General features: G+C 41.8%; 1 protein-coding gene across 1 annotated transcript in view; it reads left to right on the top strand.

Moving 5' to 3' along the window:
• Positions 1-27262, top strand: part of TYR (tyrosinase) — a 52161-nt gene that overhangs the window by 11780 nt on the left and 13119 nt on the right. The window contains exons 2-4 of the mRNA XM_056561406.1: positions 4610-4826; positions 5803-5950; positions 23030-23211. Of these exons, the coding sequence (XP_056417381.1) occupies positions 4610-4826; positions 5803-5950; positions 23030-23211 (547 nt within the window). The remainder of the gene's footprint in view (positions 1-4609; positions 4827-5802; positions 5951-23029; positions 23212-27262) is intronic.

Consider the following 27262-nt stretch of genomic DNA (forward strand, 5'->3'; position numbering starts at 1 on the left):
CAGCAGATCCTCATCCTCTGCATGAAGACAGTAATCATTATAACCTTGCCAGAAAGTGTACCCTAAATATAATCCTGCCCCACAATGTACCCCGAATGTAATACTGCCCCACACTGTACCCTGAATATAATCCTGCCCCACACTGTACACTGAATATAATCCTGCCCCACACTGTACCCACTGAATATAATACTGCCACACACTGTACACTGAATATAATACTGCCCCACACTGTACCCACTGAATATAATGCTGCTCCACACTGTATCCACTGAATACAATACTGCCACACATGCATACACATCATATATACATATACACCCCTCTTATCCTCTGTGTCTCCATCACCCCCATAACCCCCAGCCAAACCTCTCCTCATCATTACTATTACTCCTCGCTGTCCGATCGCCGAATGACTGCTCAGTGCCTGAGATCCAGGCATGAGCAGTCAAGCGGCAGAATCATCGATCACTGGTTTCTTATGAGAAACCAGTGATCAATGATAAAGATCAGTGTGTGCAGTGTTATAGATCCCTATGGGATAACAATGATCAGTATAACAGATCAGTGTGTGCAGTGTTATAGGTCCCTATGGGAGCTATAACACTCCCAAAAAAAAGTGAATGAATATCGTTTAACCCCTCCCCTATTAAAAGTTTGAATCACCCCCCTTTTCCCATAAAAAAAAAGTGTAAATAAAAATAAACATGTGGTATCACCGTGTGCGGAAATGTCCGAATTATAAAAATATATCATTAATTAAACCGCTCGGTCAATGGCGTGCGCGCAAAAAAATTCCACTTTTTATATAATTTAAAAATGAATAAAAAGCAATCAACAAGTCCAGTCAATGCAAAAATGGTACCGTTAAAAACTTCAGATCACGGTGCAAAAAATTAGCCCTCACACACCGCCCCATACATGGAAAAATAAAAAAGTTATAGGGGTCAGAAGATGACATTTTTAAACGTATTAATTTTCCTGCATGTAGTTAAGATTTTTTCCAGAAGTACGACAAAATCAAACCTATATAAGTAGGGTATCATTTTAACCGTATGGACCTACAGAATAAAGATAAGGTGTCATTTTTACCGAAAAATGTACTACGTAGAGACGGAAGCCCCCAAAAGTTACAAAACAGCGTTTTTGTTTTTTTTTCAATTTTGTCACACAATGATTTTTTTTTCCGTTTCACCGTAGAGTTTTGGGCAAAATGACTGACTTCATTACAAAGTAGAATTGATGGCGCAAAAATAAGCAATCATATGGATTTTTAGGTGCAAAATTTAAAGAGTTATGATTTTTTTAAAGGCAAGGAGCAAAAAACGAAAATGCAAAAACGGAAAAACCCCCGATCCTTAAGGGGTTAAATTTCTGGCACCAGTTGATTTAAACAGATTTGTAATTTACTTCTATTTAAAAATCTTATTCCTTCCAGTACTTATCAGCTGCTGTATGTTCCACAGGAAGTTCTTTTAGTTTTTTGAATTTCCATTCTGTCTGACCACAGTGCTCTCTGCTGACCTCTGCTGTCCATTTTAGGAAATGTCCAGAGCAGGAGAGGTTTGCTATGGGGATTGTCTCCTACTCTGGACAGTTCCTGACAGAGCACTGTGGTCAGACAGAAAGGAAATTCAAAAAGAAAAGTTCTTGTGGAACATACAGCAGCTGATAAGTACTGGAAGGAAGAAGATATTTAAATAGAAGTAAATTACAAATCTGTTTAACTTTCTGGCACCAGTTGATTTAAAAATAAATAAATAAATAAATAAATTCCAGTGGAGTGTAAGGCTATGCTACTGAACAGTTGGGTTTAGTTCATAAAGTATGAAGGGTTAAAGGGGTACTCCGGTGCAAACCTTTTTTCTTTTAAATCAACTGGTGCCAGAAAGTTAAACATATTTGTAAATTACTTCTATTAACAAATCTTAATCCTTCCAGTACTTATTAGCTGCTGAATGCTACAGAGGAAATTCCTTTCTTTTTGGAACACTGATGACATCACGAGCACAGTGCTCTCTGCTGACATCTGTCCATTTTAGCAACCGTGCATAGCAGATGTATGCTAAGGGAAGCATGGTGGCTTAGTGGTTAGCACTGCTCCCTTGCAGTGCTGGGGCCTTGGGTTCAAATCCCACTAAAGACAACAATAAATAGACATTATTATTATTATTATTATTATTATTATTATTATTATTATTATTATTATTATTATTATTATTATTATTATTATTATTATTATTATTATTATTATTATTATTATTATTATTATTATTATTATTATTATTATTATTATTATTATTATTATTATTATTATTATTATTATTATTATTATTATTATTATTATTATTATTATTATTATTATTATTATTATTATTATTATTATTATTATTATTATTATTATTATTATTATTATTATTATTATTATTACGTCAGCAGAGAGCACTGTGCTCGTGATGTCATCAGAGAGAATTCCAAAAAGAAAATAATTTCCTCTGTAGTATTCAGCAGCTAATAAATACAGGAAGGATAAAGATTTTTTAATAGAAGTAATTTACAAATCTGTTTAACTTTCTGGCACCAGTTGATTTAAAAGAAAAAAGGTTTTCACCGGAGTACCCCTTTAAGCTTATATAGTGTTGCTATAGAATATATAGAACACTAGGTTGCAGTTTAACGGAGGCTTTACTAACTTGAAGTCTCCCAAAGGTTTAACAGACAGTCTCTAGAGGACCACACAGCTTGCAGTGCCTGGACTTGATATTGCATATATGCTTGGCTCTTACGGCCGGACTAGGAGTTTTAGGTCTGCGCTATATTAGGCTTGAGATTAAAGTCACTTATTGAAGTGTCGGTAGATTTGTGGCTTTTCGCCGGAAGATAATGAATTGTCCTTTAGGAATTCTCTGATCAAGGCTGAAGTAAAGGCTTGATATTACTCCACTCTGTACTCTGACTTGAAAATGAGTTGCTTTACTCTGAACTCAACTTCTCTCCTGAACTCCTGATCTCCACTCCACTCGGCTTCTCTCCACACTTGAACTCTCCAGAACTGCTGACCCCTGAACTCTCCAGAACTGCTGACCCCTGAACTGTGCTCCTCAACTCCACTGAACTCCACCTAGACTCAACTACACAGGAAATGCCCCCCCTTATAAGGGAAGGCTAAACTAAAGCCCATTGGCCAGGCAGCTGTGGACCATAGTTGTCTGTCTCTCCTTTGGGAATAACAAAGTTACATACAAGCAATAACATAACACCTTACACAAAAGTTTAGTCTAGCCCTCAGTCCTCCACTCTCACATACCTTGACTAAGCATGAGGTTGCTAGGTAACATACTTAAAGCTACAGATACCTAATAACAGATTAAGTTATAACAGTGCAAATACAAATGAGAAATGGTTGAGTCCCTGCAGGGGAGCCCCCAGGACACTGGAGGTCTCAATCTGACAGGGCCTAAAATACCTTGACACAATATAACTGTACTGGGACACCACTAGAGATGAGCGAACTTACAGTAAATTCGATTTGTCACAAACTTCTCGGCTCCGCAGTTGAGGACTTATCCTGCGTAAATTAGTTCAGCCTTCAGGTGCTCCGGTGGGCTGGAAAAGGTGGATACATTCCTAGGAAAAGTCTCCTAGGACTGTGTCCACCTTTTCCAGCCAACCGGAGCACCTGAAAGCTTAACTCATTTATGTAGGAAAAGTCATCAAATTCAAAAAGTCCTGTTGTTAAGACATGTAACCATGGAAGGTGTCAGTGACCAGGTGACCTGTGTGGTGACATAGGACCCCTCCAAATTGCTCCCAAAAATACAAGCTTAGTCAGTTCTGAGTCTAGAGTTTGCTGAGGTTCAGTCAAGACCTGAGTGTGTCTGGTATCCTGAAGAGACCCAAGGTCTAACCACGCTTCCACCAAGTGCCCCTTCAGGTGAACGTGAAAGCCTGGTAAGGGGTGAAGTCTAGTCAGTCATAGTCAAGTCAGTCAAATCTGCAAAAGTCAGCGTGCGTCTGCCTAATTCAGTCCAAGTCCCAGAGAGCTCGCAAGCTTCCATAAGTCACTGGTCATCTCCTGTAAAGACTATTCCATCTGTCTGCCTCAGTAAAGCTGCCGTTGTTCCGGAACTTTGCATCGGAGTGATTTGCCCTGTGCCTAGCCCAGGAACCAGCGGCTATACCTCAGGTGGTGTAGAGGATAACCACACCCTGGCATCACGAATACAAGGGGTTAATGCCATCTGCCCCTAGGGTAATAACATCTGCCCTTCTTCCCCCCCCCCTCACCACCTATCCATACCTACACTAATAAATTAACACTTTAGTACAGTGGTTAGGGGTTTGGCTCTCCCATAGATACTGTATATATGGAGGGGGGATGGCGGCTCCCGCTTCCGGCGGGGGTCATGACTCGCCACTCTGTGGAAGAGCCGGGGCTCTGTACAGATGATCGCGGAGGGGGCCACAACGCTTGGACTCAAACACCCTTCCCCGTGATCTTAAACTTATCCCCCTATCTTGCGATAGTTGACAAATTCTCTTAGATTCTGTTTTTGTTTTAGTTTTTCAGGTACTTTACTGTTTTTTGTTTTTTTTTCCCCATGTTCAGGTTGTGTGCAGTCAGCCCGCAGAATACAATCGTCTAAGAATCTTGTGCAACGGCACAAATGAAGGTCCCTTACTGAGGAGCCCTGGACAGCATAACAGAGATCGGACCCCGAATTTACCCACCTCGGCTGATGTTGAAGCCTGTTTATCATTAACAGATTATGAAACGGGACCCATGGATCGCCATGCTAACTTCAGCTTCAGGAACACTTTGGAAGGTAACCTTGTCTTGAAATAATTTGGCATTCACAAGTTAAAGGGGTACTCCGCAGCTCAGCCTTTGGAACAAACTGTTCTGAATGCTGCAGGCGGGAGCTTGTGATGTCATGGCCCCGCCCCCTCATGCTGTCATGCCTCGCCCCCTCAATGCAAGTCTATGGGAGGGGGCGTGACTGTTGTCACGCCCCCTCCCTTAGACTTACTTTGATTGGGCGGGGCTATGGCATCAGGAACTCCTGGCTCCAGCATTCGGAACAAATTGTTCCAAATGCTGAGCAGCGGAGTACCCCTTTAAGGCTGGGTTTTTACTTGCGCTGTGTTTTTTGGGAAAAATGTTGTGGCGGTGGAAACACCGCCTAAGGCTGGAGCTACATGATAAATTTTGGCGCAACATGCAAGTTCCTTCAACCCGACACTTGCCAGAAATTGAGCAAGTGTGGATTTCTGGCAAGCCGGTCATGTTAGCAGCAACTTGTGGCTTGCAACGCATTATTATTTACATGTGTTGCAGTCAAAGTATCAATTGCTTAATCTGGTTATACATATGACAGCTGCCCGAGATAGCACAGCCTCTATATAGCGGTCACGCTGCTCCGTCCCCTGTATCGCCCGTCATTACGCACAGAGCGAACTCGCTCTGTGCTGTAATGATAGCGCAGTGCCGCAGCGGGGATCCCCAGCAGCGGGACCGCGGCGATCTGACATCGGAGTACCCCTTTAAAAGGCTAATATTCTGGTTGCTCAGGTTATTAGACCTAGAATTTTTGGAGAGAGATAGAGATAGATATCTGTACCCTCTACCCTTTATCCTCTAATCTCTCTATTTTTCTCTATTTCTCTCAAATAATGTGCCCATGTTTTGCTCATATAGATTTTGTGTGTGTGAAAAAAAAATGTAAAACTGAAAAATACTGAATCTAAAATGGTTTTGTTTTTGCCTTCTCTGCTATCTTAATACTTCTCTTACTTCTGCAGGTTTTGCTAACCCACGGACTGCAATTGCGAACAGCTCCCAGAGCAACATGCACAATTCCCTGCATGTCTATATGAACGGCTCCATGTCCTCAGTTCAGGGATCTGCTAATGACCCAATTTTTGTTCTTCATCACGCATTCGTTGACAGGTGAGGCTTCAGATGTACTTATACAATGTCGTAAATAACCGCGCCAAGTAGATGCTGTACCGGCTCCATCACGCTGGCTTTGTCCTGAAATACTAGGTCAGGCTCGAATGAGCGATTTGCATATGACAATTTGGGGGGGGGGGGGGGGGGTGATAGACTTGGATAGAACATTACCATATTTTAGGCCTGGTTTACACTAGTGTAATATAGATTATTATTATTATTATTATTATTATTATTATTATTATTATTATTATTATTATTTTTATTATTTTTATTTTTTTGCTTGTGCTTGTTTCTCCCAGCTATAAAATAGAAAATGATTTCAGCCGCACAACTTCTTAGAAGTTCCTACATCTCTGAATGGGGTAATGTGAGTTCACTGTTTGTGTTTTTACACTGCCACTATAGCATGCATAAGGGTTAAAGGGGTATTCCAGGATTTTTTTTTTTATTTGACTATGCTACAGGGGCTGTAAAGTTAGTGTAGTTCATAATATAGTGTCTGTACCTGTGTGTGACGGTTTTCTCACAATTCTTCTGTAAATTTCACCCCAATATTTATTTTTACCAGCATACAAAATGACTGTTGTCTCAGATTTTTCCCAGGTTGCAATGCGGCCTAGACCTGACTCACTAGTCAGCTGATGACAGGGAGCCTGTCTGTTTCAATGGGTGGAGCGATCGCTTGGTGGAAGAGAGATCAATCTGCAACTAATGCAACAGCTGTAGGCACCCTGATTGAAAACCACAGGTCTTTTGAATGGATGCAGCTCATTTATGTTTTAATGGAATTATGGGATTTGTCGGCAAAAAAAGAAAACTGAAACGGGAAATACCAGTTCACAAAAAGCTAGCCACAGTGTTGTGGTAATTAGAGATGAGCGAACTTACAGTAAATTGGATTCGTCACGAACTTCTCGGCTTGGCAGTTAATGACTTATCCTGCATAAATTAGTTCCGCTTTCAGGTGCTCCCGTGGGCTGGAAAAGGTGGATACAGTCCTAGGAGACAAACAATAGAAGAAGTCTGGCACAATGGTAGCAGGTAAAATCCGGTGCTTTATTCAACATGCAGAATAGCAAATGGTACAGGAGACAATAGCCTACACGTTTCGGGCTGTTGAGCCCTTAGTCATGGCATAAAAACATGGTGTAATAATGGACTTATATGCACAGATATCCAGTCACATGATCATTAACACACACAGAGAATCAGGATAGACATAAAAAGCGGCATGGATCCAGACATATAATCCACCTATTACATATAAATACCTGGTTACAAAAAGGATATAAAAAAGATATATATAAACACACAGGGTATGTATATGGAAAATCTCCAGCCATTTCTCAACGGTTTAAATTCAATTATCCATACATAGTACGATATTATGCTACATATATATATATATATATATATATATATATATATATATATATATGTACAAATACGTGTACACCTATGAATGAACAACCATATGCATACAATATTGTGATACGCAATTCTGATAATCGTGATCTTGGATGCAGGCTTGTATGAAATACTCAATATGGACATGCTTCACGATCACACCACTTATAGAGAGTTATCAGGGGATCCAACCAAAGGATGCCAAATAGCACTCAATATGTTATTGGAGGAGGGAGTGAGTATGGGCGTTATTGACAATAAAATGAAAGAATTTCTTATGGTGCGGGACCCTGTCACCCCGGTCTTCCACTCTCTCCCCAAGGTCCACAAAGGGGTTTTTCCACCTCCCCTCCGCCCCATTGTGGCGGGTATTGGATCACTTGGGGAGAGACTGGGTGACTGGGTTGACAGCTACCTGCAACCTTTGACTAGGGTGACCCCAAGTTATATCCGAGATACTAAACATGTCTTGAATATTATGGAGCACGTCCAATGGAACGATACATACGAATGGGCTACTTGTGATGTAGCATCACTATACCCTTCCATTCCTTGGGAGGAGGGCCTACGTGCACTGGCTAAACATATGGATTTTTATAGCACCTACTCCCCTGGTTTGAAGGAGTTTATTTTAATGGCCACTGAATTTTTGTTAAAAAAATTTTTTTTATGTTTAACGGCCATTTTTTCCATCAAACCAGGGGGGCATCGATGGGGGCTAAATATTCCCCATCGTTTGCAAATATCTACATGAGCCAGTGGGAGGAGATCATCTTTTCCGATACCAACCCATTCCAATCACACATAAAGTGGATGGGGAGGTATATAGATGATCTCCTCCTCATTTGGAAAGGGACAGAGAGGGAATTTGCGGAATTTATGAAATTTATAAATTGCAATAACCTTAATCTTTCGTTTACGTCTACCTTTTCACACAACAGCATTTCCTTCCTGGATGTGTGCCTATCCACCAGGAACAACAATATCGTGGTGGCTCCATACAGAAAGGAGAATGCGGGGAACTCCATACTACAAGCTAGTTCGTGCCATCCATCACATGTTGTGAATAATATCCCCTTTGGAGAATGGTGTAGGCTTAAACGTAATTGTTCCGAAGAGAGTACTTTTTTGAAAGAATCGGATATACTTTTTGAAAGGTTACAAGAAAGGGGATATAGTGCCTCTGTTCTGAGTAAAGCTAGAGATAAGGCGGCTGCTCTTGACAGATGTACACTTATATCACAAAAGCCCTATAGAAAAAATAAAATACAAAATAATGATTTGGCTCCATATTTCATTACACAATATAGCAAGCAGTATCATAAGATAGGACAAATTATCAGGAGATACCTACCTATATTAGAACAGGACCATATGTTCTGCGATTTATTACAAAATAATGTGAGAATGGTATCCAGAAGGGGACCTTCTTTGGGGACTATCCTTTCTCCAAGCATGTACAATAGTTCCATCCAAAATAGGGGAGATGGGGAAAGTAGATGGTTACGACATATTGGCAATTGGAAATGTGGCCACAATATTTGTGTCACGTGCAAACATATGCATGTGGACAAACATTTCCAATCTTACTATAATAATAAAATCTATCATATGAAGGATTACATTAATTGTAATTCCAAAAATATTATTTATTTAGCTTCTTGTGAATTATGTCATTGCCAATATGTTGGGTGTACCAGCAATACATTAAAAATTAGGATACGCAGACACATGTCTGATGCTAGAAATGCACTTTCATTTAATATCTCAGCCCTGTCCAGGCATTTTAAAAATACCCATAATGGGAATGTGGATTCCTTGCGGGTTATGGGAATTGAAAAAGTCAAAAGACCTGTTAGAGGAGGAAATATGAGAAGATTATTATTAAATCGTGAGTCCTATTGGATGTTTATGCTGGGGACCAGGGAGCCCAACGGACTTAACCCCTTAAGGACCAGGCCATTTTACACCTTAAGGACCAGAGCGTTTTTTGCAATTCTGACCACTGTCACTTTAAACATTAATAACTCTGGAATGCTTTTAGTTATCATTCTGATTCCGAGATTGTTTTTTCATGACATATTCTACTTTAACTTAGTGGTAAAATTTTATGGTAACTTGCATCCTTTCTTGGTGAAAAATCCCAAAATTTGATGAAAAAAATGAAAATTTTGCATTATTCTAACTTTGAAGCTCTCTGCTTGTAAGGAAAATGGATATTCAAAATAAAACATTTTTGGGTTCACATATACAATATGTCTACTTTATGTTTGCATCATAAAATTTATGAGTTTTAACTTTTGGAAGACACCAGAGGGCTTCAAAGTTCAGCAGCAATTTGGAAATTTTTCACAAAATTTTCAAATTCGCTATTTTTCATGGACCAGTTCAGGTTTGAAGTGGATTTGAAGGGTCTTCATATTAGAAATACCCCATTATAAAAACTAAACCCCCCAAAGTATTCAAAATGACATTCAATAAGTGTATTAACCCTTTAGGTGTTTCACAGGAATAGCAGAAAAGTGAAGGAGAAAATTCACAATCTTCAATTTTTACACTCGCATGTTCTTGTAGACCCAATTTTTGAATTTTTGCAAGGGGTAAAAAGGAGAAAAATTTTACTTGTATTTGAAACCCAATTTCTCTCGAGTAAGCACATACCTCATATGTCTATGTTAATTGTTCGGCGGCCGCAGTAGAGGGCTCAGAAGGGAAGGAGCGTCAAATGGTTTTTGGGGGGCATGTCACCTTTAGGAAGCCCCTATGGTGCCAGGACAGCAAAAAAAAACACATGGCATACCATTTTGGAAACTAGACCCCTCAGGGAACGTAACAAGGGGTAAAGTGAACCTTAATACCCCACAGGTGATTCACGAATTTTGCATATGTAAAAAAAAAAAAAAAAAAAAAAATAAAATGTTTTACCTAAAATGCTTGGTTTCCCAAAAATGTAACATTTTTAAAAAGGATAATAGCAGAAAATACCCCCCAAAATTTGAAGCCCAATTTCTCCCGATTCAGAAAACACCCCATATGGGGGTGAAAAGTGCTCTGCTGGCGCACTACAGGTCTCAGAAGAGGAGGAGTCACATTTGGCTTTTTGAAAGCAAATTTTGCTCTGGGGGCATGCCGCATTTAGGAAGCCCCTATGGTGCCAGAGCAGCAAAAAAAAACACATGGCATACCATTTTGGAAACTAGACCCCTCGTGGAACGTAACAAGGGGTAATGTGAACCTTAATACCCCACAGGTGATTCACAACTTTTGCATATGTAAAAAAAAATTTTTACCTAAAATGTTGGTTTCCCAAAAATTTTAGATTTTTTTAAAAGGGTAACAGCAGAAAATACCCCCCCATAATTTGTAACACAATTTCTCCCGAGTACGGAAATACCCCATATGTGACCCTAAACTGTTGCCTTGAAATACGACAGGGCTCCAAAGTGAGAGCGCCATGCGCATTTGAGGCCTGAATTAGGGACTTGCATAGGGGTGGACATAGGGGTATTCTACGCCAGTGATTCCCAAATAGGGTGCCTCCAGCTGTTGTAAAAGTCCCAGCATGCCTGGACAGTCAGTGGCTGTCTGGTAATACTGGGAGTAGTTGTTTTGCAACAGCTGGAGGCTCCATTTTGGAAACAGTGGCGTACCAGACGTTTTTCATTTTTATTGGGGAGGGGGGCTGTGTAGGGGTATGTGTATACGTAGTGTTTTTTACTTTTTATTTTATTTTGTGGTAGTGTAGTGTTTTTAGGGTACAGTCGCACGGGCGGGGGTTCACAGTAGTTTCTCGCTGGCAGTTTGAGCAGCGGCAGAAAATTTGCCTCAGCTCAAACTTGCAGCCGGATACTTACTGTAATCCTCCGCCCATGTGAGTGTACCTGTACGTTCACATTGGGGGGGGGAGAACATCCAGCTGTTGCAAAACTACAACTCCCAGCATGTACGGTCTATCAGTGCATGCTGGGAGTTGTAGTTTTGCAACAGTTGGAGGCTCCGTTTTGGAAACGGTGGCGTACCAGACGTTTTTCATTTTTATTGTAGGGGTATGTGTATATGTAGTGTTTTTTTTACTTTTTATTTTATTGTGTGGTAGTGTAGTGTAGTGTTTTTAGGGTACAGTCGCACGGGCGGGGGTTCACAGTAGTTTCTCGCTGGCAGTTTGAGCTGCAGCAGAAAATTTGCTGCAGCTCAAACTTGCAGCCGGATACTTACTGTAATCCTCCGCCCATGTGAGTGTATATATGTAGCATAATATCGTACTATGTATGGATAATTGAATTTAAACCGTTGAGAAAGGGCTGGAGATTTTCCATATACATACCCTGTGTGTTTATATATATATATCTTTTTTATATCCTTTTTGTAACCAGGTATTTATATGTAATAGGTGGATTATATGTCTGGATCCATGCCGCTTTTTATGTCTATCCTGATTCTCTGTGTGTGTTAATGATCATGTGACTGGATATCTGTGTATATAAGTCCATTATTACACTATGTTTTTATGCCATGACTAAGGGCTCAACAGCCCGAAACGCGTAGGCTATTGTCTCCTGTACCATTTGCTATTCTGCATGTTGAATAAAGCACCGGATTTTACCTGCTATCATTGTGCCGGACCTCTTCTATTGTTTGTTTGCTGCACGTGGAGAGGAACGCCACCTCTCTGGTCGGAGCACTGGAGCAGCGGTAAGGGGGATCGAGCGGAGGACTTCACATATTACAGTCCTAGGAGACTCTTTCCTAGGACTGTATCCACCTTTTCCAGCCCACCGGAGCACCTGAAAGCTGAACTAATTTATGCAGGATAAGTCATCAACTGCCGAGAAGAGAAGTTCATGACGAATCGAATTTACTGTAAGTTCGCTCATCTCTAATGGTAATCGCACAGCCATTTAGCCCCAAGACAAGCGCAGATCCTTCTTAAGCATGTCTATTACTGTCTGCCAGCTACATACTAAAATCACCTTTATAGTGGATAACCCCTTAATTATTTGCATATCCTGTATAAGATGAATCATTGGTCACATGACCTACTCCCTAGTCAGGTTCTTTGCTGAAGCTTCTAGAAAGGCTGGAAGAAGAATCCTAAGTCCAACTCTCTTCCACCAGAGGGCTGTACCTAAAAACTTTGCCAGAGCAAGACCTCTCTCCTAGCTCTCCTCCTGCTAAGCAGACTAGTCAGATACAGAAACATACCTGCAACTATAGTTAGTATTCCTTCTGGGTTCGGTTCAGGCTTACTCCTTTATCATGTCCAAGCTGAAAACTGTCTACAAGCAAGTCAAAAATACTGTTCCAGAAGTACCACTTTACAGGAGACCGATCTGGGTTGTGTGCACAGTGATCACAGCGCTGTGCGGAGTTTGGAGGAGTTCACCCAAAAATATTGTCTCCCGTCCACGCTGTGAGGAAATCATGCTTCAAGTTCCAGCTCTATGAAGGAGTACCTAATAACCAGAGGAGGAAAATTGCTGCACAAGGAACCCTCTGCATACAGTTAGCTAACACATCACAGAAGTTTCTTTAGCATAGCCCTGCGCATAAGGTATCATGCTGCAAAACTCTTAGTAAAGTACAAGTATCTGCACCAGGGAAAGCAAACTTTTTGTAGGCCTTTACAGTAGAGAAGATCTAATTGGAGTGTTCCGTATTCTCTCTGCAACTACATTTCTACCATTTTGAACTCTAAATCGTGCAAAAAGAACACCTGAGACTGTCCAGTAAGTATATCTGCTATTAGTGGCATTAAGGGAAAAAAAAATTTCTTCTCTAGTGTAGTATAGGTAATTAGAGAATCATGAAGAGGTTCTTGTGCTGTCCTTTTGCATACCATTTGTTGTTGTGGCAGGCATTGGATAGGCTCAATTTTGATTTACAAATGCACACTGATGTGGATTTGGTAATGCAGCCTACATTTCCTATAAATCCTCTGCCTAAGGTAGTTACATTTGATCACCGTACCTGGTCATCTAATTAGGCTGCTGGTGATGGAGGTCACCCAGGTGAACTGATTAGACAATAACGTCAAACAGTCCAAATCAGCAACAGTCTGGCAAAAAGGAAGCATTCTTGGAAACCAAAGGTCAATCAGGAACAAGCAAAGAGTCAGAGGGCAGTAAAAAGTACAAAAAGTTAGGCAAAGGAATAGAAAAGTCACAGGCAAAGGTCAGGTACTACAGATTGGGTCAGTATAAGATGGAGATACCAACTCTAGTGCAAGGAAAAGACCTAAAATAATGTCAAGGTGCAACAGACTGGCTGAAGTGTGTGTATATATAGCCCACTAGAGGGGCATAGACTCAGAGGCCAGGATGTTATTGGCTTGTCGTCCACACCCCCTGATTGGCCCAGGCATCGTCACAGCCATAAATGAAGCAGCAGCCGAACAAAAGAATAATTAACCCAGAGGCAGATACACCCATTACAGCGAGGTTTTATGCTTATCTGTGGAATGCTGGAAATTTTGCTTCGCCACTAACGAGGTCTGGGCATGACTTACTTTTATTTTTACATTTTTTAAATTTTTTAAATCGCTACCCCCAAAATGAAAGATTTCCCGAACACACAACTGAGTCACTAAAGGCTTCTTGTAAGAATTCTTAAAAAATTTCACTTTTCCATTTGTGTAACATAAAATGTACAATTTGATTTAAAGAAAAAAAAATCTTTTGTGCAGATATTACCGTATAAGCAGAGTTTTTCAGCACGATTTTTCGTGCTGAAAACACCCCCCTCGGCTTATACTCGAGTGAACTCTCCTCCCTCAGTGGTCTTCAACCTGCGGACCTTCAGATGTTTCAAAACTACAACTCCCAGCAAGGCTGGGCAGCCGATGGCTGCCCGGGCTTGCTGGGAGTTGTAGTTTTGAAACATCTGGAGGTCCGCAGGTTGAAGACCACTGTATCAGACATTGAGAAGCGGTGATGATGAAGGTGGGGAGTGGGGGGGGGGGGGGCTGATGACATGTGGTTATGATGACAAGGGGATGATGAAGGGGGGTGTGTGGGATTATGACAAGGGGATGATGACAAGGGGATAAGGGGATGATGACAGGCGGTGATGAAGGGGGGATGATAGGGTGATGATGATGAGGGTGTTAATGACGGGGGTCTGGATGATGACAGGGGGGGGGATGATGTATTTCCCACCCTAGGCTTATACTCGAGTCAATAACTTTTCCTGGGATTTTGGGGTGAAATTAGGGGCCTCGGCTTATATTCGGGTCGGCTTATACTTGAGTATATACGGTATGTTCTTGTTATGACACCTCCTGCTGTGCTCCAAATCCCTACCAGAATGTCCACCTAACAGTTTCCAGTGCTGATGGCCACACACACACTTAGTAGCTCAGACCCAAAACTCTCATCCTCTTTTACATGGGTAGTAATTTCTGCTTCTGTGATGGCCAATAAGTGCACTAGAAGCGGCTTTTTCCCACCAACACTGGACATGTTATATATTTTAGTTGTAGATTTTGGGCAGCCACCTACCTTTTTGTGATAGAACATCCGTCAATGTGTTAATTTCAGTGGGTCCTGGTTATGGTCGGGGGGAGCTCTCCCAGTCAGCTGTTCTTACCGCCGCTATTATGAGGCTAGCGATTACCCCCATCAATATTGTAGAGCAGTGTGTCAAGACCACAACACTCGCCATTATGTTAGTGTAGGGAGGCTAGTGTGGTGCGCCACTGGGTGAATGGCGGGACCACGGCTGTTGCGGTGTGAGTGGTGGGATAAAATGTTATTAACCCCTGGGGTTGGATGGTATTAACCCCTATGTTTGTGACGCCAGTGTGGTTTTCAGGTTCCGGAACACCACACGCCTGGATTCTCCACTAGTAGGGAATAAAGGGGGAGATTTATCAAAACCTCTAAAGAGGCCTGTGGAAAATGAAAGAAGCAATCTGATTGGTTGCTATGGGCAACTACACCACTCTTCCTCTGCACAGGTTTTGAAAAATCTCCCCAAAAGAGTCCACAACCAGTTATGGGTAAACTGAGGCTTTACGGAATAGAAGACAGGTGTAATTATCTTCACAGCTAAGGCCAGATTTCCCAGAGAGGTGGCCAGTACCCAGAGGACCTCGCAGCTTGCTGGACCAATACTCGCAATAAACTTGACGATGACTTGTAATTAGACTTGACTTGACTATTTGTAGTGACAGCAGACATAGACTTGTAGACTTACTGGAGAGTTGTAGCTTTGTGGTACTCCAGATGCTGATCACTTGTCCTGAGATCTCTGGTAGCTGCTTCAGCAAAGACTTAGCTGTTACACTCAGAAGAGTCTGAGGAAAGAGAGCCAATTAAAGATGGCCACCCCTTTATATAGGGGGGCTGGACTAAAGCCCGCTGGTCAAGCTGTGGGTCATAGGTTAAAGCTGGTGCTCTCTGGGAGGATATGTGACAACAGATCATGTGCCTTAACATAACACGTAACCAACCTACTCACAGGTCCTTCAGACCTCCACAGGTCCTGTATTCTATCTAGACATAAGGATACTGTCTATATGCTTTTAAAGGAACATACACCACATTTAGTAAATTAAAGGAGTACTCCGGTGCACACTTTTTTCATGTTATCCCGTCCGGGCTGCAAAATAAAAGAAAACGCACTTTATCTTACCTGCCAACGAGCCCCCGGAGCTCCGGTACAGGTGTTCGGTCCCCGGGCTGTATTCTTCTTACTTCCGGTTAGCCCAGCACGTCACACGGAGCTTCAGCCTATCACCGGCCGCAGCGATGTCCCGCCTCGGCCAGTGATAGGCTGAAGCTCCGTGTGACGTGCCGGGCTAACCGGAAGTAAGAAGAATACAGCCCGGGGACCGAACACCTGTACCGGAGCTCCGGGGGCTCGTTGGCAGGTAAGATAAAGTGAGTTTTCTTTTATTTTGCAGCCCGGACGGGATAACATGAAAAAAGTGTGCACCGGAGTACTCCTTTAACTGGAGAACCAGGGGAGTCCCTGTAGGGGGAGCCCCCAGGTCACTGAGGGACTCAACCTGACGGGGCCTACAGGTAGTACAGGACCGTGTACTGTACTGGGACATCACAAAAGTGCATTGGACCCCCTGGGGTCCAGGAAACTATTTATTTTTATTTTTCTCCCATTGGACTGTCTTTTGGTGCACTCGTTAAGGAGAAAACTTTACCCCTTCAGTTCCACGACACAGCCTCCGCTCAATACGGACAAGGGGAAAACCTCCCAAAAATTGATGCCCACAGGTAACTTTGTGTGTGGTATTTATTTATTTAAAAAAAAAAAAAAAAAAAAAAAAGGTCCCCCCCCGCATGAACGCCTTATGAACGTTCTAAAATGGAACATATCAGAGGGGTCAGCTGCATGAGTGTGAAAGAATTCCTTTAAATCCCTCCAGGAGAATAGCGTGGTGTTCAGTATGATTGAGTAAGAAATGGTTTGTGCGCCAGAGGTATGGGAGTGGCAATCTATCCTGTTCTCGTATTGACAGAGGCTGCATGGTCAGACCACTTCATTAAATCAATAGAAGACTAAGCAGCATCTAATAGAACCGCTCTGTCGACCAAGAACATATCCCACCTTGCATAAGTATTATGGGCGGAGGAATGATGGGAGTGATCCCTCTCACATCATATATGCCAGATGATAGGAAAACCTCACCAATATCAGCAGAGCCCACGTGTCAGCCAGGTGTACAGTCCCATTCCTGATCAGCAACAGTATTAAAATCCTCGCAAATGTTTTAGGCGCCCTTTTTCCAATTTCTCAACTATTTTCAGAGCTTTACGAACAAAGCAAAGTTGTCTGGGATTGGGAGCATATAATTTAACTAGTGCGTACAAGATATTGTTGAAGTGGCCCTCTACAATAATGAACCTTCCCAGGGGATCAGCATATAGGACTCAAGCAATTGGAACGCCACCGTATTCTTAATGGCAATTAATTTGCGGGTAGCAAGAGACAGAGAGCCGGCACTGTGGTGTAATGAGCAGTCTTTAAATGTTGGGATTGACTGTAGTGGTTGAAGACGGGTGATGCGGCAGTGTCGGGGGGGGGGGGGGTGCACTTACATGGAAAACAGTTACAAATAATAAGAAAAAGAATGTATGTCACACTCACCCGGTTTCATGCCAAAGAACGGTTTCTTTATTCCATCATGTACATGGGGAAACAAAGGTACGGGTTGGGAAGAAAACTAGAGCTCAGCCGAGCTTGTGGAAAGACGGTCCCGTTTCGCGGGTCATCCACTTGGCCATGCCCCTGGGGCGTCACCAAGCGGATAACCCGCAAAACGGGACATCCCGGGGCACATCATCCGCCGACTGCTTTGGTCTGGGGACCCTGTGGGCCCTATCAATAACCATATCCACAGGCGTGCAGTGTGGAAGGACTAGTTGGATAAAGTAATGTAACTACTATTTAAGGGCGGAAGGGGCCACCGACTTCGGGTTGCCCCGAAACTTTAATGGCCCTTATTTACTATGAGTGTTGTGAAGTTTCTTTTGTGGGTTTTAATTTCCTACAATTTATTTTCCACGGTATTTACTAAGGTTTCCCTACATTTTCCACTTTCCTTACATTTTGCTTTTTTTTTTTTTTTTTTTTTTTTTTTTTTTTTTTTTTTTTTTTTTTTTTTTTTTTACACATGCTCTGATCTGTCGGGTTTTCTTCAGTTGAAATCCACCACAATTTCTGTGGAAACCTTAGTAAATATGTTGGGCTTTTGTGAAAATGTTGGGAACACTCCCCTTTTCGGTGACTATTCTCCTTTTTCCTGATGGCCTCGCCCCTTTTTCACGTTTCCTTAGCAAAACGGATAGTTGTTTTTTTTTTTTTCAATTCTGGCTTAGAATCTGTCGCACAACCCGACAAAACATGTCTGGTTTGCAATAGTAATTGAGAGCAAATGTTGTTCCGGGGTGACCGGTCCTCAAGGTCTGCAATTTTAGCTCTAATGGAGGTAACTTCATCCCCTAATTCGTAATGGGCATCTACCAGTGCATTATGAAACGGAACCGACGCCCATCTTGTTTTCCCTAGACTGGACCTCAGCAAGGTCCTCTCGCACTGGGTGTAGCAGGCGAGCAACATCACAGTGGATAGACTGGCGGAGTGCTAACAGCATATTCTTGAGTCAGTTCAGTCACTGGTGCATTTGAAGATGGATGGTTTGCTAAGCAGTCAGCCACAGAACATAAGGAGTTGCTCACCTCAGCATCAGCAATGGGTTCCTCATCATCCCAATTGCAGGCGTTGCTTCTGCTTTGCCGGGCTTCCGGAAGTTGGTGTCGCCAGGGAAGAAGCGGAGTTGCTGCCACCGGAATGCCGCTTGGAGACTTCAGAGGATCGCGGGTCGAGCAGACCAGCCGCCGGAGCAGGTAAGAGAGAAGGCGGCGTAGAAGTGCTCCACTGCTGGCCACCCACTGTAACACATAGTAGGTCCTGCGTTGCAGGGGAATCGGGGCCTGCCGGGGAGCGCGTGATGGCGCCATCTTAAAATACTCCCTGGTCCGTCTGGACATAGAAATCGGTAAGCTTGCGGACCTTGCTGCCAGATCTAGAGGACATTGTGGAAGTGGGAGCCAATCCAACAAATCAAGCGAGCTGTATGTCGCTTTAGTTGCTAGCAGTGCACGGAGCTCCTAGATCAAGTGGCCATCTCCGGCAAGTGTCAAGCCACGCCCCTGTTTATCAGCTGGTGGCAGAACACTAAACAGATTTGTAAATTACTTCTATTTAAAAAATCTTCACCCTTCCAGTACTTATCAGCTGCTGTATGCTCCACAGGAAGTTCTTTTCTTTTTGAATTTCTTTTCTGTCTAACCACAGTGCTCTCTGCTGACACCTCTGTCCATGTCAGGAACTGTCCAGAGTAGGAGAGGTTTGCCATGGGGATTTACTCCTGCTCTGGACAGTTCCTGACATGGAGAGAGGTGTCAGCAGAGAGCACTGTGGTCAGACAGAAAAGAACAACTTAACTTCCTCTGTAGTATACAGCAGCTAAGTACTGGAAGGGTTAAGATTTTTAAACAGAAGTAACTTACAAATCTGTTTTAACTTTCCGGAGCCAGTTGATTTTAAAAACATTTTTTTTTTTTCACAGGAGAACCCCTTTAAGGATCTTTTGAAGGTGCCAAGCATTGACTTGTAGGGATGCTACCTTCAATAGTTGGTGTCAGAGAGAGAGCTCAATTTATTCTGGTAAAGGGATTCTTTTCAATATAATCACATGAATATACATGTTCTATGGTAACCCCAATCTCAAAATTGGTAGAAAACCTGAAACCTCATAGGATTGGCCCCTGACCTTTTTTTTTTTTTTTTTTTTTTTTTTTTTTTTGGATAGTATAATTCTATTTCCCATCCTTACAGTGATACAGAATATCTGAAGCTTTTCTGCTGCCAGATCACACGTACAGTCACAGTCTCTTCTGTTCCCCTGAAAGCTCGGCTGACTGGCAGAAACTTTAATTCGCTCGATGGCATAAGACAATGCGATCTAAGAGCTGGCATGAAGTTGAAAAATGTTCTGCCGTACTGAAGTCTCTTCCCTATTTACATAATACATGTCCCCTGCAGATTCTGCATGATCAGATCCCTAACACTCAGTTCTCCGTGGACCCACGTGGAGACAGCTGACGAAATTTCACATGAGACACCAGTTGAAAATGGGAAATGTTCAATTCCCTAGGACGCTTCATATGGTAAATAATGAGCGGTTAGGGAAGATAATTGTTTTTCTATTAGTGTTACGTAGACCCGGCTCTGGTTTCCTCTATTGGGAGCTTTTATTTCTCTGTGCAGTAGATATATGGTTCTAGGCTATAGACCAACCTGCAAGGAAGACGCACACAGCAGATGGAGACTGCAACCAAGGGGTTGGCTTTCAAAACTGTCACATGGTGAGATGGTTTGTATGTTTTTTGGTTTTCTCTGGGAAATAATTTTATATTATCAGGGGTACAAGGATTAGGTTGGAATAAAGCTGTTTCCAGGGGTTCCATCTCTTCTTGTGGTCCCAAGGAACACCAGCCTAACATTACAACAAGTTACAAAACATTTCAGTAGTAAAAAAAAACTTGAAACAAGTTATAATGTATATCAGCAATTGTCAAAGGCTTTAACACTCGTACCTGTAAAGTCTACTGCAGATAGGTGGATGCGTGAATGTATGTGTATAAAATATATATATTTAATGGGTACTCCACTGGAAAACATTATTATTATTATAATTTTTTTTTTTATTATAATTGTTGATGTATTGTAATTATGTATTATAATGTATTAATATTATAATTATGTATTATTGTTGATTATTATTTACAATATTTATTATTTATAATTAATTAAATTAATTATTTATTATTACTATAATTATTTATTATAATATTTATTATTTAATTATTATTTATTATTTAATTATTATTTATTTATTTATTTTATTATTTTATTATTATTTAATTATTTATTATTTAATTATTATTTATTATTTAATTATTATTTAATTATTTATAATTATTATTAATATTCTGGTGGTAGAAAGTTAAACAGATTTGTAAATTACTACTTCTATTTTAAAATCTTAATCCTTCCAATACTTATCAGCTGCTGTATGCTCCAGAGGAAGTTGTGTAGTTCTTTACAGTCTGACCACAGTGCTCTCTGCTGTGTCAGAACTGTCCAGAGCAGGATAGGTTTGCTATGGGGATTTGCTCCTAATCTGGACAGTTTCTAAAACGGACAGAGGTGTCAGCAGAGAGCACTGTGGTCAGACTGGAAAGAAATTTTAAAAAAAGAACTTCCGCTGGAGCACAGCAGCTGATAAGTACTGGAAGGATTACGATTTTTAAATAGAAGTAATTTTCAAAACCTTTTTCACTTTCTGGCATCAGTTGATTTAAAACTCAAAGGGGGAGATTTATCAAAACCTGTCCAGATGAAAAGTTGCTGAGTTGCCCATAGCAACCAATCAGATCGCTTCTTTCATTTTTGAAAAGGCCTCTGAACAATGAAAGTAGCGATCTGATTGGTTGCTATGGGCAACTCAGCAACTTTTCCTCTGGACAGGTTTTGATAAATCTCCCCACATAATTTCACTTTAAAACACACGTTCTCTTGGTGCTTAGTACTGTGACACTTGGATTGGCGCATCCAGGAAAGTCTTTTTGACATGGCAGGTAGGCAGCACTGATCTGACCGTAGGATAAAAAAACAGATTATTGTAAGACAGTCTCCCTTTTCCTTTCATAAAGAGACTATAATTCTCCCTCTTGGGGGTGAGATGTAGTAGAAGGCATCTTCATAGCATGGACTGGAACAAGGATTAGGAACAGCAAGATTATTGTAAACTAGACAAGAGACATGTTGCCTATATATAGGGTATACAGTGAGGAAGAAAGTACATAAACGCACTCACCCGGTTACAAGCCATAGAAGAAGTAACTTTATTCCAAAAGTCGCATGGACTGCAGGAGTTGGGGTTTGGAAGAGGAAGAAAGTTGAGCTTGGCCGAGCTCGTGGAACGAGCTCGGCCGAGCTAAACTTTCTTCCTCTTCCCGAGGAAGCTGAGGGACACACGTGGATCTTGTGGAAACTAGGGCCGAAACTAGCTGGAGCGGAGAGGCATGTGGTACTAGCAATAGCCAGGCCTTAACAGGTTTGAACAGGTTTATTTTTCTCATTCCCTAGAAGAGGAAGGTTAAACTAGGGACTTTTCTCTTGGTTAGGAGATGACATGTGACCAAATGACAATTTTGGCTGTTTACATCAAAAACAGTAATGTGAGAAATATTAACCTTCGATGTATGCATTAGATTATGTGCAATAGAGAAAAATACATTTGCAAGATTTATTCAGTACCTGACATACATGCCATATACTCAGAAAATCTTGATACTTGTGGATAGCAGCTCGAAGAGTGGTACTGGAATGCTACACCAAAACAAACTACAAGGCCTTTCAAAACCAAAGTGATGGTACTGTTGCAGCAAAGGGAACGGTTTCGAGAGCATAACCTCCTCCTGTTCACTAAAGTGTAAAACAGTGTTTTATAGGTATTCAGCACCCTGTTATTTAAAGGTGTACTCCGCCCCTAGACCTCTTTCCCCTATCCAAAGGATGAGGGATAAGATGTCTGATCGTGGGGGTCCCACTGCTGGGGATCCCTGCAATCTGGGCTGCGGCACCCCAGACATCTGGTGCACGGAGCAAACTTTGCTCCGGGTCAGATGACTGGCGATGTTGGACGGAAGCTCGAAGTCACAGCCACGCCCCCTGAATGCAAGTCTATGGTAGGAGGCGTGACGGTGCTGCAGGGAGATCATGGGGGACCCTTGGAAAGGGGATAAGATGTCGTTTAGGGGCGGAATACCCCTTTTAAGTTACATTGTTGCTACATCTAAGATTGGGTGGGCCTTTGAAAGTATATGGTACTCCCCAATATTGGACTGGTATAGGGTCTGCCACCAACTGGCTTAGGTAATGTTCTCCAAATGTTGCACCAAGTACATGGAAACATGTATTTTGCATACCTGATATTGGCTTACATATAAGAGGCAGGACGGACTGTGAGCCCAATCACTTTGGCACAGCCCATCTTGGTGATCTTTTATAAAAATGCCTTCCATATAGTTGTGTCGGTTATTATAACATGATGTTTTTGTGTTTTTTTTTCCCCCCCAGCATATTTGAGCAATGGCTTAGAAGACATCAACCATCAATAGATTCTTATCCAGAAGCCAATGCATCGATTGGTCATAACCGTGGATACTACATGGTTCCGTTCCTCCCGTTGTTTACCAATGGAGAATTCTTTGCTCCATCCAGAGATTTGGGATACGATTATGACTATTTGGCTGAAGCAGGTACTGTACTAAAAATTCTGTCTTGGGTAAAGATTATACACATTGGGGCAAATTTACTATTACAAATGCAGATTTACGTGACTTGTGCCACATTTGTGTTTAGACCATAGGCGTGCGCAGCCTATTGCATTAGGGTGTGCACCCTAAAGCACAAACTCACGCAGCGCACGCGTGTGTGTGATATATACACACACACACACTCTTGCTTGCATGCACACATACATAAACATACCTACACTCATAAATATCAATACAAACAAAATGAAAAACTTTATTAAAACTTTTTTTTGGATTGGAGGCTCCATTATACATATACTGTACAGCAATCATACCTCCATTATACATACACTGTACAGCAATCATACCGCCATTATACATACACTGTACAGCAATCATACCTCCATTATACATACACTGTACAGCAATCATACCGCCATTATACATACACTGTACAGCAATCATACCGCCATTATACATACACTGTACAGCAATCATACCGCCATTATACATACACTGTACAGCAATCATACCTCCATTATACATACACTGTACAGCAATCATACCTCCATTATACATACACTGTACAGCAATCATACCGCCATTATACATAAACTGTACAGCAATCATACCGCCATTATACATACACTGTACAGCAAGCATACATCCATTATACATACACTGTACAGCAATCATACCTCCATTATACATACACTGTACAGCAAGCATACCACCATTATACATACACTGTACAGCAATCATACATCCATTATACATACACTGTACAGCAATCATACCTCCATTATACATACACTGTACAGCAATCATACCTCCATTATACATACACCGTGACTGTACAGCAATCATACATCCAATCCATTAATAATGGATTGGATGTATGATTGCTGTACAGTCACAGACAGTGTATGTATAATGGAGGTATGATTGCTGTACAGTGTATGTATAATGGAGGTATGATTGCTGTACAGTGTATGTATAATGGATGTATGATTGCTGTACAGTGTATGTATAATGGTGGTATGCTTGCTGTACAGTGTATGTATAATGGAGGTATGATTGCTGTACAGTGTATGTATAATGGATGTATGATTGCTGTACAGTGTATGTATAATGGCGGTATGATTGCTGTACAGTGTATGTATAATGGATGTATGATTGCTGTAGAGTGCATGTATAATGGACAGGGCCGTCTTTAATTTTGATTGGACCCTGGGCAAGCTATTTTTTTTGGTCCCCCCGGTCCCCCACCCCCATCCCACACACACTCGGGATCAGTACAGGATCAGTAATGTAATGTATGTACACAGTGACCTCACCAGCAGAATAGTGAGTACAGCTCTGGAGTATAATACAGGATATAACTCAGGATCAGTACAGGATACGTACGGGGGAGGGGATTATCAGATTATACATGTGAGGGGAGGATAATAGTGATTATTATAATCCTCCCCTCACATATATGTAACATCTCCCCCTCACATGTATAATCTGATAATCCCCTCCTCACATGGATAATCCCCTCACATATAATCTGATTATGATATTATATATGTGAGGGGATAATCAGTGTGAGGAGGGGATTATCAGATTATACATGTGAGGGGGAGATGTTACATATATGTGAGGGGAGGATTATAATAATCACTATTATCCTCCCCTCACATGTATAATTTCCTCTCTTCTCACATTATATAATAAATCCCCCCTCACATTATATAATAAATCCCCCCCACACTATATAATAAATCCCCCCCACACTATATAATAAATCCCCCCTCACATTATATAATCCCCCCCCTCACTTTATATAATAAATCCCCCCCACACTATATAATAAATCCCTCCCTCCTCACATTATATAATAAATCCCCCCCCCCACACTATATATTAAATCCCCCCTCACTTTATATAATAAATCCCCCCACCCCACACTATATAATAAATCCCCCTCACATTATATAATAAATCCCCCCCACCCCACACTATATAATAAATCCCCCCTCACATTATATAATAAATCCCCCCCCCCCACATTATATAATAAATCCCCCCCACCCCACATTATATATTAAATCCCCCCTCACATTATATAATAAATCCCCCCCCACACTATATATTAAATCCCCCCTCACATTATATAATAAATCCCCCCCCACACTATATATTAAATCCCCCCTCACATTGTATAATAAATCCCCCCCACCCCACACTATATAATAAATCCCCCCTCACATTATATAATAAATCCCTCCTCACATTATATAATAAATCCCTCCTCACATTATATAATAAATCCCCCCTCACATTATATAATAAATCCCCCCCCACCCCCACACTATATAATAAATCCCTCCTCACATTATATAATAAATCCCCCCTCACATTATATAATAAATCCCCCCTCACATTATATAATAAATCCCTCCTCACATTATATAATAAATCCCCCCTCACATTATATAATAAATCCCCCCCCACCCCCACACTATATAATAAATCCCTCCTCACATTATATAATAAATCCCCTCCTCACACTATATAATAAATCCCCTCCCCACACTATATAATAAATCCCCCCTCACATTATATAATAAATCCCCCCACCCCCACACTATATAATAAATCCCCCCTCACATTATATAATAAATCCCCCCACCCCCACACTATATAATAAATCCCTCCTCACATTATATAATAAATCCCCCCCACACTATATAATAAATCCCTCCTCACATTATATAATAAATCCCCCCCACCCCCACATTATATAATAAATCCCCCCTCACATTATATAATAAATCCCCCCACACTATATAATAAATCCCCCCTCACATTATATAATAAATCCCCCCTCACATTATATAATAAATCCCCCCCACCCCCACATTATATAATAAATCCCCCCTCACATTATATAATAAATCCCCCCCACCCCACACACACACACACACACTATATAATAAATACCCCCACACACACATATTATACATACTCACATATCCGGCGGTGGGTCCCCTAATGCGGCCTGGATCCTGGAAGCGGCCGTGTGGGGACTGAGAGGAGCGGGAGACTCTCTCTGCTCCGCTCCTCTCTATGATGCCGCCCGTGACGTCGTATGTCACATGACCATCTCCCAGACAGCCATTGCGGTACTGGCTGCCTGGGGATGAGTGACGACGATGGCGGCGAACATAAAAAGGTAGCGTGCGGCGCAATACGGGCCCATGGGGCAAAAGGGGCGAGCTGCTTTTGGGCCCCCAGGAATTACAGGGCCCAGGGCAGCTGCCCCTTTTGCTCCACGGCCGCGGTGATTAGGGTGTGCCTGGGCACACCCGGCACACCCTGTGCGCACGCCTATGGTTTAGACTCTTATGTTGTCTGGTAAAGGGGCGTGGCTTTCGTTTGACTTTGTTAAAGCCTTTGTAGGCGAATATATTGTAGTAAAGTTAGCCAACTAATAAGGTCTAATCCTATGTTTAGACCAACTAACAATCAGAGAGACTTTATCACAGAGGTACAGGCTGTTTTTTAAAGCGCAACGGTCACCACCATACAGGTAGGGAGGTGCAGTTACCATTGCATAGAGAAGAATGTGCAGTAAATGCGGGTGCTTTTACTCACATTTGCCGCGGTCTGTAAAGGAAAACTCTTACTTTATTCTGATGCCGGGCCACAGTAGGATGGGCTGGCCGACTCCAGCAGCGGCACGCCCCCTCTCTACCTCCTCTCTGCTCTTAGCATGAAGCGCTGCACGTCAATAATGCAGAATCAGCAAGATTGACATGCAGCGCTCCATGCTAGGAGCAGAGAGGAGGTAGAGAGGGGGCGACAGTTGCGCTTTAAATCTGTTGAATTTTTTAGTGTCCTTTTTAAAGGGGTACCCCGGGTAAGTCAACTTATTCCCTATCCACAGGATAGGGAATGAATGTCTGATTACGGGGGTTTCTGACTACTAGAACCCCCAGCGATCTTCTGTGTGGGGCCCAGCAACTCTCACAGCTTCAGAGCTCTCCAGCTTCCACCTTCTGAAATG

This window comes from Hyla sarda, chromosome 2 (genome assembly GCF_029499605.1).
Source record: "Hyla sarda isolate aHylSar1 chromosome 2, aHylSar1.hap1, whole genome shotgun sequence".
Taxonomy (NCBI): Eukaryota; Metazoa; Chordata; class Amphibia; order Anura; family Hylidae; genus Hyla; species Hyla sarda.